This window comes from Nelusetta ayraudi, unplaced genomic scaffold (assembly GCF_046127955.1).
Source record: "Nelusetta ayraudi isolate G7.1 ecotype Tasmania unplaced genomic scaffold, CSIRO-AGI_Nayr_v1 ptg000084l, whole genome shotgun sequence".
NCBI lineage: Eukaryota > Metazoa > Chordata > Actinopteri > Tetraodontiformes > Monacanthidae > Nelusetta > Nelusetta ayraudi.
Window position 1 is genome coordinate 4,047,340 of NW_027466134.1, and position 14,110 is coordinate 4,061,449.

General features: G+C 47.1%; 1 protein-coding gene across 1 annotated transcript in view; it reads left to right on the top strand.

Annotated features, from left to right (window-relative positions):
• gmds (GDP-mannose 4,6-dehydratase) overlaps positions 1–14,110 on the top strand; it is a 150,410-nt gene that overhangs the window by 37,275 nt on the left and 99,025 nt on the right. The window contains exons 5-7 of the mRNA XM_076045366.1: positions 1,012–1,204; positions 3,698–3,802; positions 13,708–13,835. Of these exons, the coding sequence (XP_075901481.1) occupies positions 1,012–1,204; positions 3,698–3,802; positions 13,708–13,835 (426 nt within the window). The remainder of the gene's footprint in view (positions 1–1,011; positions 1,205–3,697; positions 3,803–13,707; positions 13,836–14,110) is intronic.

The following is a 14,110-nucleotide window of genomic DNA, read 5'->3' on the forward strand; positions in this document are numbered from 1 at the left end:
TCTGGAAGTTTGGAGCTCAACTTTGTAAACGATCTCCTGTATTTACCAGCAGATGTTAAAAGTAGCTTTAAAAAAAAAAATTAAAAAAATGTATATCCACTCCAGTCATGTAAAAGTAATGGGTCCTCCGCATCACATCCAGCGCCTACGCTTTGGAAGCAAGTTAGTATTCCAACACAGGGATGTTTTCTTTTGGAGGCTGCTATCGCGCTTTGGCATCATGCCAGGCAAATCCAAAACTACTGCGTCAAACTTGACAAGTATGAAGTAAAGTTCTTCAACAAAAATATTTAGTCTATTGTACACTAACAGTCAACAGTTTGGGCTCCGCCTATGAATTGAATGTCTTTTCTTTCATTCTCATAGCTGTTGACATTGCACATCAAAGCTGCGTATGAACACACATGGAATTGTGGAGGAAACTAAAGTGTAAAATAACTCAAACACGTTTTATATTTCGTTTCTTCAAAATCGCCACCTTTCATATAAAGCATATTTAGAGCTGTTGGACGTGTTTTTCTTTGCTGCATAATTGAATATATCTTGCTCATATCTCCTACATCTGCTGTTGTCAGTATTTACCTGCAGTGTAGAAAGTTGTACAGATGAAAGGATTGGCCAGATTTCCTTCAGATGTTTGGTAGGGATTCGTTTCTGTCGGCCAACGTGGTTTTTGACAGAATGAAGTTGCAGTGAGAAGGGCCGGATGCTGTGTTTGGTATTGTATGCACAGTGTTTGCAGTGCTACTATCACTCCCACTGAATTGGAAAATGTTCAACTCTCTCGTGAAAACCTGTTCATATAATTTCAAACACCATTATAATAATTGTCGAGTTCAATGACCAACAGGTCACAGGACTCAATATCAGTCCTTGACAGTTTTTCTGTAGCTGTTCTGCCTTAAATTATCTTTTTTTTTTTTTTTTTTTTTTCACTTGCTACTAAAGAAACTCCTCGTGTTCAAAAGGCTCCTTTCTCACGCATCTTTCCTTTTGCCCGTCTCCCTGCAGGTGTCCTTTGACTTGGCCGAGTACACGGCAAACGTGGACGGCGTCGGGACGCTGCGACTCCTGGACGCCATCAAGACCTGCGGCCTGACCAACACCGTCAAGTTCTACCAGGCCTCCACCAGCGAGCTGTACGGCAAAGTCCAGGAGATCCCTCAGACGGAGGCCACGCCCTTCTACCCCCGCTCGCCTTATGGTAATGCACGCCGATGTAAAGCAGTCGCTGGCTGCGGAAACAGACGCGGCCCTGTGCTTTGCCATTTGAACATTTAATGTTAACACTTTCACATGTATTGGCCGGTCGTGTGTGCAGGACAGTTGGAAGGAAAACACATCATCATCACATGTGTGTGTGTGCGTACTTGTACGAAATTATTTTTGAGAACCGAAACTACTGAAAGTATTGTATTGAAAAGAATTTATTTTTCGACTGTTTGTTTTGTGGTCCTCACAATTCTGGCCTCTGTGACACTCTGTATGCTTTTGTTTTTTTAGAATTACGTTTTTGGTTTGGGTTAAGATATGGCTGCAGCTGGTGATGGTTAAAGGTCCAGTCTGTCAAATCTTTAAGGAAGCCAGCCTGACGGCGTGTTTCGTATTCAGGCTACTGTCAGATGAAAACCTCCATGTATTTTCTTATATATATGAAAACCACTCTAAGGGTAGGAAAAACAAATTACCTTTCTTATACTGTGAGTTTACACTTTTATGAATGTATTTCTGGGCGGTTATGTCGGGCTTTTACCAATGTAAAAATCATAAATCAAGGCAAATTTTCCACATTGACTCCTCAAGGTTAGGTTTAGGGGTTAAGAAATAAATTGAGTCAATGCAGTTTCAATAGCTCTAAAAAATCTGCGCGCGCGTGTGTGTGTGTGTGTGTGTGTCAGAAATGCAGGGGGTGCAGGGTAATCTCTCCACACACCCCGAGGCCAAAAGCCTGACTGAAGGTTGGAGCTGTTCTGCCTTTAACAAAGACACCTTTATGTCCCCGCTGCTCCGCGCTCGCTCGCTCGCTTTTTTTTTTTTTTTTTTTTTTTTTTTTTTAAACACGGCAGCACAACACGGAAGCCGTACACGTGCGAGCCGGATCATATTTCCCGCCTTCCGTTGTTTCGAGACGCTCTCCTCTCCTCTGCTGACACTCTAGCTGTGTTTCCCTTCCTTACCCCTAGAATTGCGCAAAACCTAATATATTGCGATCTATCAACAACAACAACAAAAAAAAAAAAAAAATCACAATATATAAAATATTGCAATAAAAAAACGGTGATGGAAACATGTTTTTTATTTTGCGAAAACCTGTCACGTCATGCAGTTACTGTCAGCGCTCCGTCCCAAAGGCTGCATGGTGAAGCTCATCCGGTCGGAGCAGCGCTGCTCCACGCCTATTGGTTTCTATTAGAGGTGGAAGGAGCGAGCTGACTCGACGACCTCCGCTTGACCTCCAGCACGCATCTCGACCTGCGGTTTAATCAGCGTGCACCTCCCCTTGCTCTGGTATTCCCCTCATAACAGGAGGGAGTAGCAGGAGGAGGGGAAGGAGGAGGGGCTGGAGGAGGAGGAGGAGGAGGAGGCGGAGGCTGGTGTGAGAGAGAAGGGATGGGGAGAACGTTCCGTACCAGTCTGCTTCTAGTCAATCAGCGTGAGTCCGAGCTCTCGCTGTCCACATGATGAAACACGAGCTGCAGAACCGCTGTGTCCAACAGCGGCCCGCTGCGCGCTTACAAAATGCTACCTGCCTCCGTCCCCCCCGCCCCCCGGCCTTCCCTCGGCCTGGAGAAGATCTCATCCTTCTCTCTCCGTCCTCCTTCTGCCGCTCGAGTCGTCCACGCCAGAAAAGAGCCGATGTTGTTGTTTAGGTGTCAGCGCCTGGTGCGTCAGCCGCTGTCGTCATCGAGCTTCTAACTTTTCGCCGTGCGCGCAGGTTGTTAGTGGCAGGACACTCGTGGAAAATTTCAAAATGCCCTTTCCTCGTTATTTTTTTTGTTTGTCATTTAACTGTAAATCAAGCTGAACTTATGGAGGCTAAGCTGCTAAATCAGCAAAAATGAGTTGATTTCTGAAAGTTTTGTTCTCCCCTCAGCAAACTCAGAGTTTGGATTCTTTGGTTTCTTGGTTCAGATTGTTCTGTGAGATGATTCCTTTTACAGAAACACAACCTTCCATCAACGTTCCATATTTAAGTATTTATATTAAAAAAAGATCTTCATCATTCAGGTCTTTGCCAAAGGAAAATAAAGCTCAACGGCTCAGAGTCTGGTCTATCAGAATCTGTGTCTGTAGGGCATGGAAAACTATTTTGCATAGTTTGTATAATTTCTCTCCAGTCTAACTCATTATGTCACTTTTACATAACTACAACGTATGAGCACTTAGGAATTGTTCTTGATGAGCACTTTGTCTTTTAAATCGCACATAGGAAAACTTCTCGACCAATTTTCTTCCTTTGCTGGATTATGGAGATTTGCTTTTTATGAAGGCACCTGACACTTATTTAAAAAACACACTGTACATCATCGTGCCTGACATTTTATTACTGGTTGTGGCAATCGTGTCCACCGCCAGTAATGCATCTCAATGAGTCTTTTGCCTGGTTAAATAAAGCACATTGATTGATTGATGGATTCACTGTATCGCTGGTCAGCCGTTGACATCACTTCCTCTCTGTCTCCACGTGATGGATCAGGTGCCGCCAAGCTCTACGCCTACTGGATCGTGGTCAACTTTCGAGAGGCCTACAACATGTTTGCTGTCAACGGGATCCTCTTCAACCACGAGAGCCCCAGAAGAGGTGAGACCACAGTGGAACACACATCCCCCGTATTCCAGGTCACAGTAAAGTCATAATGTGGGCCGAGGTAGTCTGCTTAATAGTCACGTGTAAGAAAAATTACAAAAAAAAAAAACCCAGACTGGGTCTGTGTTTAATTTAGTTCTAGTTTCATGTCTGGTTCTGGACAGTAGCGGAATGTAATGTCTTCAAAACGTCGATGCTTCCATTTGAGTCGGACAGTTGGACACAGCCATTGGCCAGAAGTATGGTGGGGTTGTCTGTAGAGTTCAGGTCTTACTTATTCATCCTTCCGTCCAGCATATTGACAGTTTAAATAGAAATGATCAGCAGAAACTCATCCTGAACCCATTGGATTTTCAACAGCTGCCTTACTTTGGAGTCATTAAGTCTTTTTTTATTTTATTTATTTATTTATTTTTTTTAGATATGTTAATATATAAATAATTTTCAAACAACCATAAAGAAGTTTTGCCGAAACACAATTACACACCAGTGTCTCCTTCGTGACATACTGACCTGCGTCCACGTAAATTCTGACTGCACTGCGAGCGACTTGTGGTCAACTTTTTTAATATGTGCTGGTGCCCCGAGGGTCGCCGGCTGCTGGTTTAACCCGATTTACATGCCACGGTCGCCCAAAATGAATACCACATGGGTGCGAGCCCCAGCGCTGCACCCGGGTCACCCGCTCAGGTGTTTATGATTTATCCCCTAATGAAGGCCCTGGCCGCGACCCCAGCCGGTGTCAGGGGTCAGCCAGTAAACCCTGATGAGTAACCGCCGAAAGGCCGGTGTGGGAACTGCTTTACAGCTGGTTTCCTCAAGGATGGCCACCAGGGGGCCCGTGAGGCGGAGCTGGTCAACAAACAACAACAAAAAAATAACAGACCTCTGTCAGTGGGAAATAATCTAAAGCCATTTTTTGATTGGCTAAAGGTCCAGTGTGTTAATATTTGGCTTGATTTATGATTTTTATATGAGTTAAAGCTTAATATACTGCATTTACACATCAGCGTGACGTGACGGGGTCACGTGACCAGTTCAGGTGAAAATGTTGCGTTAAGATTGGATGGAGGAGATGGAATATTTTTTCCAAGTAATCAAAGGGAAAAACAGAACAACCATTCTTGACAGCAAACAACATGGAAATGCAGATTTATGGCAAAATGCTTTGTCCCTCCATCCTCCTCACACTGGAGTCTGGCTGGACTTCGACCAGAATTATGGCTTATGCGCTTCACGCCATTCAACAGGAACGCCTGCAAATCACAATTGCACTTTCCTAATATTTTAGAAATATCGCCTTTATTTCACCACAAACTGTCATGGAAACGCAGCTAGCGTCCAAAAGTGAATGGACAGGGCGTGAACGCCGTGTTTCGCGGAGGCCCTGACTCGCCGGTCAGGCAAACCACCTTATAAGGTGAAAACAGGGGGCCGACTGCTCGATAACACGTCCTCAAAGCCCTTCTGGTCCTTTGTCAGCCTTTTCTTTCCCTTCTCCACAACTCCACTCTTTCTCTGGCCGTCCTTGCTTCACACGTGCGCACGTTCCCTCTCTCTGGCCCTCTTTTTCTTCGCATCAGCGCTTTTTTCTCCGGCAGGCCATCGGGTATTTTTTTTTCCTTTTTTTTCTTTTTTTTTTTCGGTCCCCGCCACTTCTATTCTCAGAGTTACGGCTGTTGTTGCACATAAAGCAGGAACGCTGCGCCTGTGATGTGGCCAGATGTCCCACGGCTGCCTTACACAACCCTGTGTGGAGCTTGTATTGGCTGGGTTGGTCTACCCGGCCGGGACCCCGCCCCCACCCCACCACCCCGCAGTGACCCTCGCGGCACCCAGGGAGTGTTTGTGCCGTTGACGCCGTCGACCCACAGGAAGGAGTTTCACAGCGAGCCAGTTGGTGTTTAAAGCTGCAAATCTCACATGGCACTTTTTTTATTTTTATTTTTTTTTTTTACAACGTAAGGCCGTTCTCTAAATTACACAGTGCATCGTCCACGACAACCTCACATACTCGGGAGATTGAAATAGCGCTCTGACATTTAAATATACTTTTGATGTCGCTCGCCCAGCTTTGGCTGAAATATGCACGTATCCCGCCGTCGACATCGATATCGTCCGCCTGGTGCCACGTGGAAAAGTGAAGCCGAGTAGGTTTGGTGTTGAACTGACGTCCAGGCTCTCTCACTTTGGAACACTGATGCGTACATGTGCACTTGGCTGCCCATCCTTTTACCGGGACCTCTAATTAGGCAACGGCAATCCCCAGCACTTAGCCTACATCCTTCCCACTGGAGGTGATATCACTCCCACATGTGATATTGCTTTTATGGAAGAGTTCCACAAGCTCAACTTAGTCCCATTTCACAGTCACGAAGAAGGTCATTGGAAATTGTGTTGACTCTGTTCTGCCGGCGCCAGTAGACGAGAACGACTGTCAGTAAAACATTCCCACCAGATAGAATTAGAATTAGAGCGCCTTTACTCATCCCTCCTTGGGGAAATTTGCATGACTGCAGCAACATGTGGTGCAGTACAGTTTGTATAAAATAGAACAGTCCATGTTGATTTAAACAGTTGATTTCTCTTCCTTTCTTACGCTATGAAAAGTTCATTTTATTATATTTCTTTATTTCCTTATAATTCATATATTTTCTCCTCTCTCTTGCACTACGTGTTGTCCTAACTATGTAAATTTCCCCAATGTGGGATATAAACACTGCACTGTTGGTGTGTCGATGCAGCACCAGTGGGAACAATTTGTGGAACACCGCTCGCTCAGACAGAGTGCTCGGTCAGAACCCGGTTGTTGTATAAATGCAAGAGAAAGTCCTTGATGTCATTGTGAAGTGGTAGCAGTGACTTAAGCAGTTTGCTCCGCTGGCCCCGCCCCCACACGGGAGGAGCTGTGATGTCACCGGTCGCCGGCGACCGTCAGTCAGTCCATCGGCGATTCAAAATAGACGTACCGAGGGTTTTTCTCTCTCTCAAGAACACCGGAGGCCTCGCTCTGGCGGCGTCTCCTGAGGTGACCCAGCCGTCGCCACCAGTTCGGTCAGAGCCCACGGCTTGCGGTGCGGTTGGTCGCATCGGGCTGCTGGGAATTACTGTAGGGGGAAGAATGTTTCCCTTGGACTTACCGTCCCTCCGTAGGATTCAACAAGGAGCTCCGCTTCTTACGGCTCTCGGGATGACTTAATCTCAGCAGGAATGCGCTTCTGGTTTCTCTTACAGTTCTTGTAAACACCTGACCACTCCACCAATAAACAGCTGATCGCCATTGTTCTGCTGGGAAAGGCTGAAATTGGTCAGCACGTAAGGGGAGGGGTGGTCCAAAATCCAGCGTGGAGTAAAGCAAACAGAAGCCTGCATCAGGCGGCTGGTTCACACCATGGCCAGCTCCTCTCTGGCTAGCTTAGCTGCTAGCCATAATAAACAGGCCTCACACTGGCTCTGAAGGAGGGATTAGTTCTAGTCGGGGTGTTAAATGGGCTCCGTATTGCTGTGACACATGAGACAGTGCAATTCTCCACGGTCTCCCTGGCGAAAAGTGATCATCACAGAAACCTGCGCAAATAACCGGCTCGCCCATTTATTTTAGTCGCCTTATGTTAAAACATACAGCGCCGCTGCGCAACCCAAAATATAATTTTTGCCACTTAGAAACGAATCTCCAGTTTAATCTGCACTTATTAAAAGTCTGTTGACCCAAGGCTCAGTTGTGAAACTGCCCCCGTACTGTTTTGTGTGTTTCGACTACTGACCAGCTCCAGTTGTAAGCTGCTCCTCAGGGTTTATTTGGGGAAGTCCCAACCATCTCTCCGCCCTGAGAGCCGTGTGGTTCACGCTTGGTGGTATAGAATAATATACTGTTTAGCTGGAAGAACAGAGCAGCGAGCCTCTGGGAAGTCCGAGCAGCCCCTGCCAAAGTCGGCGCTCAGGCACCCAGCGACTGAGCCTCGCTCCGCATGCCTCGGCTTCAGCTTTCTGCTTTTCTTGAGGTTCAGCCTGAAAGGTCAGATCTCACGATAGATCTGTAAGAGGATATGTTTTCCATTTATTGAAGAAGTTATTTTCAAAGGAAATCTTCCGATAGGAGAGGCTCGGGCCGGGAACGTCAAGGCGGGGATTTGGCCCCGTGAGACCGGCCAGGCACTTCATGCCTGGGTTGTGTTGGGTGGGAACAGAGTGGTTGAGTGAGAGCGCTGCGAGCGTGACGCCGACTCCTGTGGCCAGGTGAGGAGGAGTGCAGCCTCAGCGCTCTTGAATCAGAACCGATGACAAAGTTCTCTGTCATTGCAGTGCGTCACGTACAGTAGGTCGAGGAGAGGTTATCGCCCCCTGCTGCCTGAGCCTACCTTTGGCTGGCCAGGTTACCAGCTTCCTTTGAGAACTGCGAGTTGCATTCAGGCCGTTTCCCTTTGGAACCTTCTGGTCTGCAGTTTGGAACTTCAACCATTGCTTTAAAGGTCCAGTCTGTAAAATGGATTTATGATTTTTATATTGGTAAGATCTTAACACACTGCCCATAACTACATTAGTAAAAGTGTATACTCGCAGTAGAATAAAAGTCATTTGGTTTTCCTCCCTCTTAGTTCACATATAAACCACCAGTCAAAAGTTTGGACTCATACTTCTGATTGAATGGTTTTTCTTTCATTTTCATGTCTATTTACACTGTAGATTGTCCCTCAAGGCATCCAAACCATCAATGAACACATCTTGGTCATATATTTGATGTCTTCAATATGTATCCACAGTGTAGAAAGCAGTACAGATAAAGAAGTTACAGGTGTGTCCAAACTATTGACTAGCAGTGTATGCAGGAATTGATCAGGGGTCTTGATCGTAGTTGGCTGCCATCGTGTGCCGTTATAAGGGAGCCCACCTAGCAGTGCTCTGAATTGGAAGCGCACCGTCAGGCTAGCTTCCTTAAAACATTTTACACAGTGGACCTTTCCTGTAATTGCTTTCCACGCGTGCTCGGGTAACATAACACATTTGCTTGAAGCAGGTTCAGCACTTTGCGGGAATAGCTGTCAGCGTTCCCACCCTGGCGCCAAAATATTATGAGCACCCTTATCTGCGTCCCACCCTCCCTTTATCCCCTCACACCTGTGAACTCTAAAGCCGGCTGGCCAATCCATTTTTCGTTGCGTCACAGCCCCATTTCTTTTGTCTTCGCTCCGGCCTCAGCCCAGACCTGCTGCTTGCATCACATTTCAGCCTGGGCTCTTGCCGTCAGCCGAGCGGGCCCAGAGCGAGTGCGGCGGCCTGTCAGGTGTGAATAGATGCCGTGTTGGCAGGGCTGAGCGCATGACTTGCCTTGGACGGAAACCAAATCTTCTCCCATCGCCGAGGCTCCAGGGATCAGTCAGAATGTGAATTGTGCAATAACGGTGATGGCAGACACTGACAGCTCCTTGGCCCGGGTGTAACTTGGCCAATCTCTCAACTCGGAGAGGAGGAGTCCTCCCCCAGAATCACTCAGTGTTGCAGCAAGCCAGGTATTCTCCGGCAAGCGTCGGCTCCAGCCAGAAAAGAGGGAAAGAGAAAGAGACGTGTCTGAGGACACATTAATGATGATGTTGTAAACAGGGCCACGGGGTCGAGCTGAATTCTGAAAAGTCAGAGTGAGGAACTTTCAGGGTTACATTTTTCACTGTGGATCTGTCATGTCCCCAGGCCACTGCTGAAAGACACGGTGGGATTATAGGATTTGCAGTTCTGCTTGAATTTCAAAACAGGTGTGTAACCCATTTGTTGAAGAAACCACCCAGTTTCTTTTCCAGCCTTTGGCAATTAAGTTAGTGAATATGTTTTGGGTCTTTTTCCCCTTTTTCTGTTCAAATTGTGGCTGGTTCATGCAAATGTTTCACAAAAGGAAAAAAAAAGAAAAGTGACCACTGGAAGAGAGTCTCTGGAATCCCTCTTGACCGAAACGATTGAGCCAAACCTAATAATGGTAATCAAGATAATCTGGAAATAGATCTCGGGACCATCATTATCAACACATGCACACATGAAAGGGGTGCAGTCCACAGTGTCGGAGCGACTTGCAAGGATGTCTGCCACCAACATGGAGCAGATGGTGGGAGAGCCGTGCTCGACATGCGAGGAGCAGACCGTGACGTTGCAGAGGTCTGCAGGAAAAATAATCATAAAAGAGAAATCAAAGAAGGCTCCAGCTGCCAGAAGGAGATAGGGTCAAGAACTGCTGGCTTTAAAAGTCTATTGAAACACACAAGATTTTAGTCTGTTTGTAATAATTCCAGCAATTTAATCTTAGAGGTTGAGTAAATTCTTGTTATCCTGCCATTTCTTTCCTTTGGTAGCCTTGTAACCACATCTATGTTATTGTTTCACGTTTAGACTTACTAGAGAACAAAAACTTAACTGATGAAGAAAACACAGAAACACAAAAACTGACAGGTTTCAAAGTTTTCCTCTCGGTGTGAAGGTGTCCAGTGAGACTGGATGCACCATCGCCCACTGATCTGATTGCCAAAGCTCAAAGCCATTCAGGTGCCTTCAGTCGCCTTGCATCCTGATTGGCTGTGCTTCTATTCCACGTGACGGTTCACAGAGAGCTTATTTGACTTCCCCCAGCATTTTGTCATTTTCACTTTTTGGTAGTTTCCAGTAATTAGAGGGATTAAAATCCTTCCTCACACCTCACATTAGAAAGTGTGCTGATATGTTGAGAACTCTGAGACATTTGTGTCTTTGCTGGCTTTGTTTGGGAGTAGTAGACGCTATGTACTTATTCAACTCAATTTAAAAACAAATGAAAAGAATCCCTAAAATTTTCATATAGAAGGTTGAATAGAAATAACCCATTCTTCAGGCATAACCACTCAGTCATTGCGTGTACTGGGCCGTTCAAGCCGAACCCCTTCACGTCCACAGAACCCTGTCTTGACCCCTCTCACTCTGAACCCCCAGCTGACAGTTCCTGTCCCCATTCTGTCTGGTCGCCATGTCTTCACTTTCGATGCGAGACATCTCTTCTCATTTCCTCTCCTCCTCCTCCTCCTCCTCCTCCTACTCCGCCTCCTCCACCTCGTCCACCACCTCATCTTTCTCCTCCCACTCCTCCTCCTCCTCCTCCTCCTCCTTCTCCTCCTCAGTTTTCTCTCCGTACTCCAGCCCAGCTGTGCCAGCGAAGCCTGTGTATGTGTGAGTGTGTGTGTGTGTGTGTGTGTGTGTGTGTGTTGTGTTTTTCCTGTTGCTCTCCAGCCAAAAAAATGAAGAGGGATGACGGAAAAAAAGAAACAGTTAAGTGAGAATGAGAGAGACGGAATGGCATGTTTTTTGCTGTCTGCTCAGTTTTCATGGCCCGCAGTTTTATGAGACTTTCCGCCCGGGCCATGGGCAAGGTTAAACGGGCAGTGCTACCCCGTCTGGGCCCGAAAACCTCCTGTTAGGCCCCCTGGCTCCCCTTGACTCTCCTCCACCTCCCTCTCTTGGCTGTCATGTGGCCCTGCTGCCAGTAAAGGAAACACATTAACACCGCTGCCAGTAACAGAGCGCGCTTTGTCCGCGGCCAGGCAGGCCGCTCCATTAGGCCCGCGCTCTGCTCCGCACCACTCCAATTAGGCCGGGCAGGGCGCAGAGCCACTCCAAACAAAGGTGTGAGCTTTACTAGGAGAGTACAGGTGTGCTCAGAGGGGAAATAATGGACTTTATTGCTGATTGGGTGTACTGTTTTATACTGTATCCCCTCTGCCACCTTTTTTAAGAGCCAAGTCAGCTCTGCGGAGTTTTGACAACCTGCGTTTAACCTGCAAACTCGGGTTTCCCTCCATGCTGAAAGCGCCTTTACAGCTTTATGCAGCAACCCATCAGTGTTCTGTGCTGAAGTATCACTCACACAACACGAGTGCAGCCAGTAAATCGCTCTTTATTGCCAACGGAGGCCAGGTGCGCGTGATGTTTGCGATGCGTGCAGTGTAAAGTAAAACGCTGTGAGGAGAAAGAAGGCCTGGGTTTGAATCCTCATTTCTAGCGAGTGCTCAGCAAGAAGCAGCCGGCAGAAGAAGGCCCGCCATTGTCTTCCACTAATAACCTCACACTGCTTCTCCTCGCAAGCACACTGGTTTTCCCCTTAACCAGTCAAGTGAGGGTAACGTCTAAAATAGGTGGAGTTCCCCTTCAAAGTATTTTTGAATTAACTTTCTGTCCATTGACCAATTGCCTAATCGTTTGAAAATGGGGGTGAATGGGAAGATTGTGTGTTTCTTTCGACCTCCCACCTCGTGGAAAAGGCGGGCGGGTAGTCGTGAACGTGTCGGCGGCGGACGAATGGAAACGGTTGAGGTTTAATATCTGACTGCACCGTGGAGTGGCTGGATTGAAGAATAGGCCCCGCAGCCAGTGGAGCCGATCGGGACAGGTCTGACACGGAGGGGCTTTCCAGCCACAGTTCATCTCCCTCTGTAGGCACATGCCGCATCTTCAGACTGCGTAAATAATATCATTTCACCCATTTCTGAGCACTGGATGGATTTGGAGATAGTGCGCTTTTGTTCGGTGAAGCGGAAGAAGGACGACACCGGGACTTGTTGGATCTGGACCCGAGGCCAAGTCGGCACGGCAGGCGAGCAGCGTTGACAAGTGGCTCCTGTGACCTCCTCACCAACACACAACACGCTGTATTTTCCCCCCAAAAAAGCGCAACTAACCTCCGCTGGTCTGTTTTTGCTCAGGACTGTCGCTTTCCCCTATGAAATAATTACTACAAATCTGCTGCATTCGCATGATTGGGTTCATGGGATTTTCCTGTGTTCCTAAATGGAAGCTCTGCTCCATGTCAGGGCAACAGGGATACAGTGTGGAGACAGAGCCGCTGTATTTTTGGGGCGGCTTAAAGGCAACATTCATCTCAGGCATGATGAGTTAAAAAGAACAGCTCCGAGGAGCTCTTAAGAGCTCCGGCAAAGGTCCACGCAGGCCTGTGGGAGATTTATGTAGAGCAGAGATGTCGAGTCGGCTAAATATAGCCGCTATCTCTTTGATTCGGTCCTGACGCTTTTACAAATCTTCGCATGGCTGCTTGGCTTTTTGAAGCATGGAGCAAAGCCGAAATCAGTCTGGATAAAAGGACGGGGAAGACGAGCAGCCATGTCCAGGACTTCACTGCCAGTCAACAGTTTGGACTCATACTGCTGATTTGATGGTTTTTCTTTCATTGTCATGACTATTGACATTGTAGATTGTCACTCAAGGCATCAGAACTATGAATGGACACATATGGGATATGTATTCAATAAAAAAGAAAAAAAACCAACATTTTATATTTTAGATGATGTATAATAGCCACCCTTCATATAAAATATATAGAACATCACATATTTCTTTTTTTTTTTCTTTTGCCACATTAATCCATATATCTTGGTCATATACTTGATGTCTTCAGTGTGTATCTACAGTGTAGAAAGTGGTCAAGTGTAGTAGTGTATACCACTGTGATTTTTAGTGAAGAGTTCAAGAACGGCTGTTGCTTACTGCAGTGAATGTGGCTGAGGAACACGAGAACCTCCTCATCCAGCCGGGCCGCTTCCACACAGCTCACGTGAGCTGAATGTTCACAACGTCACAATTCATTCTGCACAAACCCGCCTGACCCGCCAAACATTTTGCATCATCGGCGCTTTAAAATAAATCCAACTGCGTTAAATCGCGTGGACAAATTTTCATGCGAATTAGAGGTTCTGAGAGTTTGTGTTTGATTCTGCTGTTTCCATTGAATTTCTAATGTGTCAGAGCTTGTTTGATGGTGATTTGTGGTGGACTGGTCCTCTAAATGATCTTCTCCACTTTTAGCCAATAAAAGCTACAACTGGGTCCAGACGATGCCGACAGCCACATTTTCATGAACAAGTTTCTTTTTGTTTCAGGTGCAAACTTTGTGACGCGCAAGATCAGCCGCTCCGTGGCAAAGATCCATCTGGGCCAGCAGGAGAAATTTCACCTGGGCAACCTGGACTCCAAGAGGGACTGGGGCCACGCCAAGGACTACGTGGAGGTAAACACGCTGGCGCAGACGCGCAGACTCGTTGTCCTCGGAGGGCTCGGAACGCAGCAGAAAACCAGGCCTGTTTTCCCACATCGTTTGAGGCCGCAGCGTGAGATCTGCGCGAAGCCTCCTGTGATTCTCTGCCAAAAGAGAAACAGAGATAGAAGACGGCGGGGGGAGGGGGGGAGGTGACGGGGGAGGGGAGGGGGGTCCGAGAGGGAGAGGGGACGCACGCTGTGAGGCCGCCGACTGCACTCTGCTTTCCCACAACTCACCCATGTCCC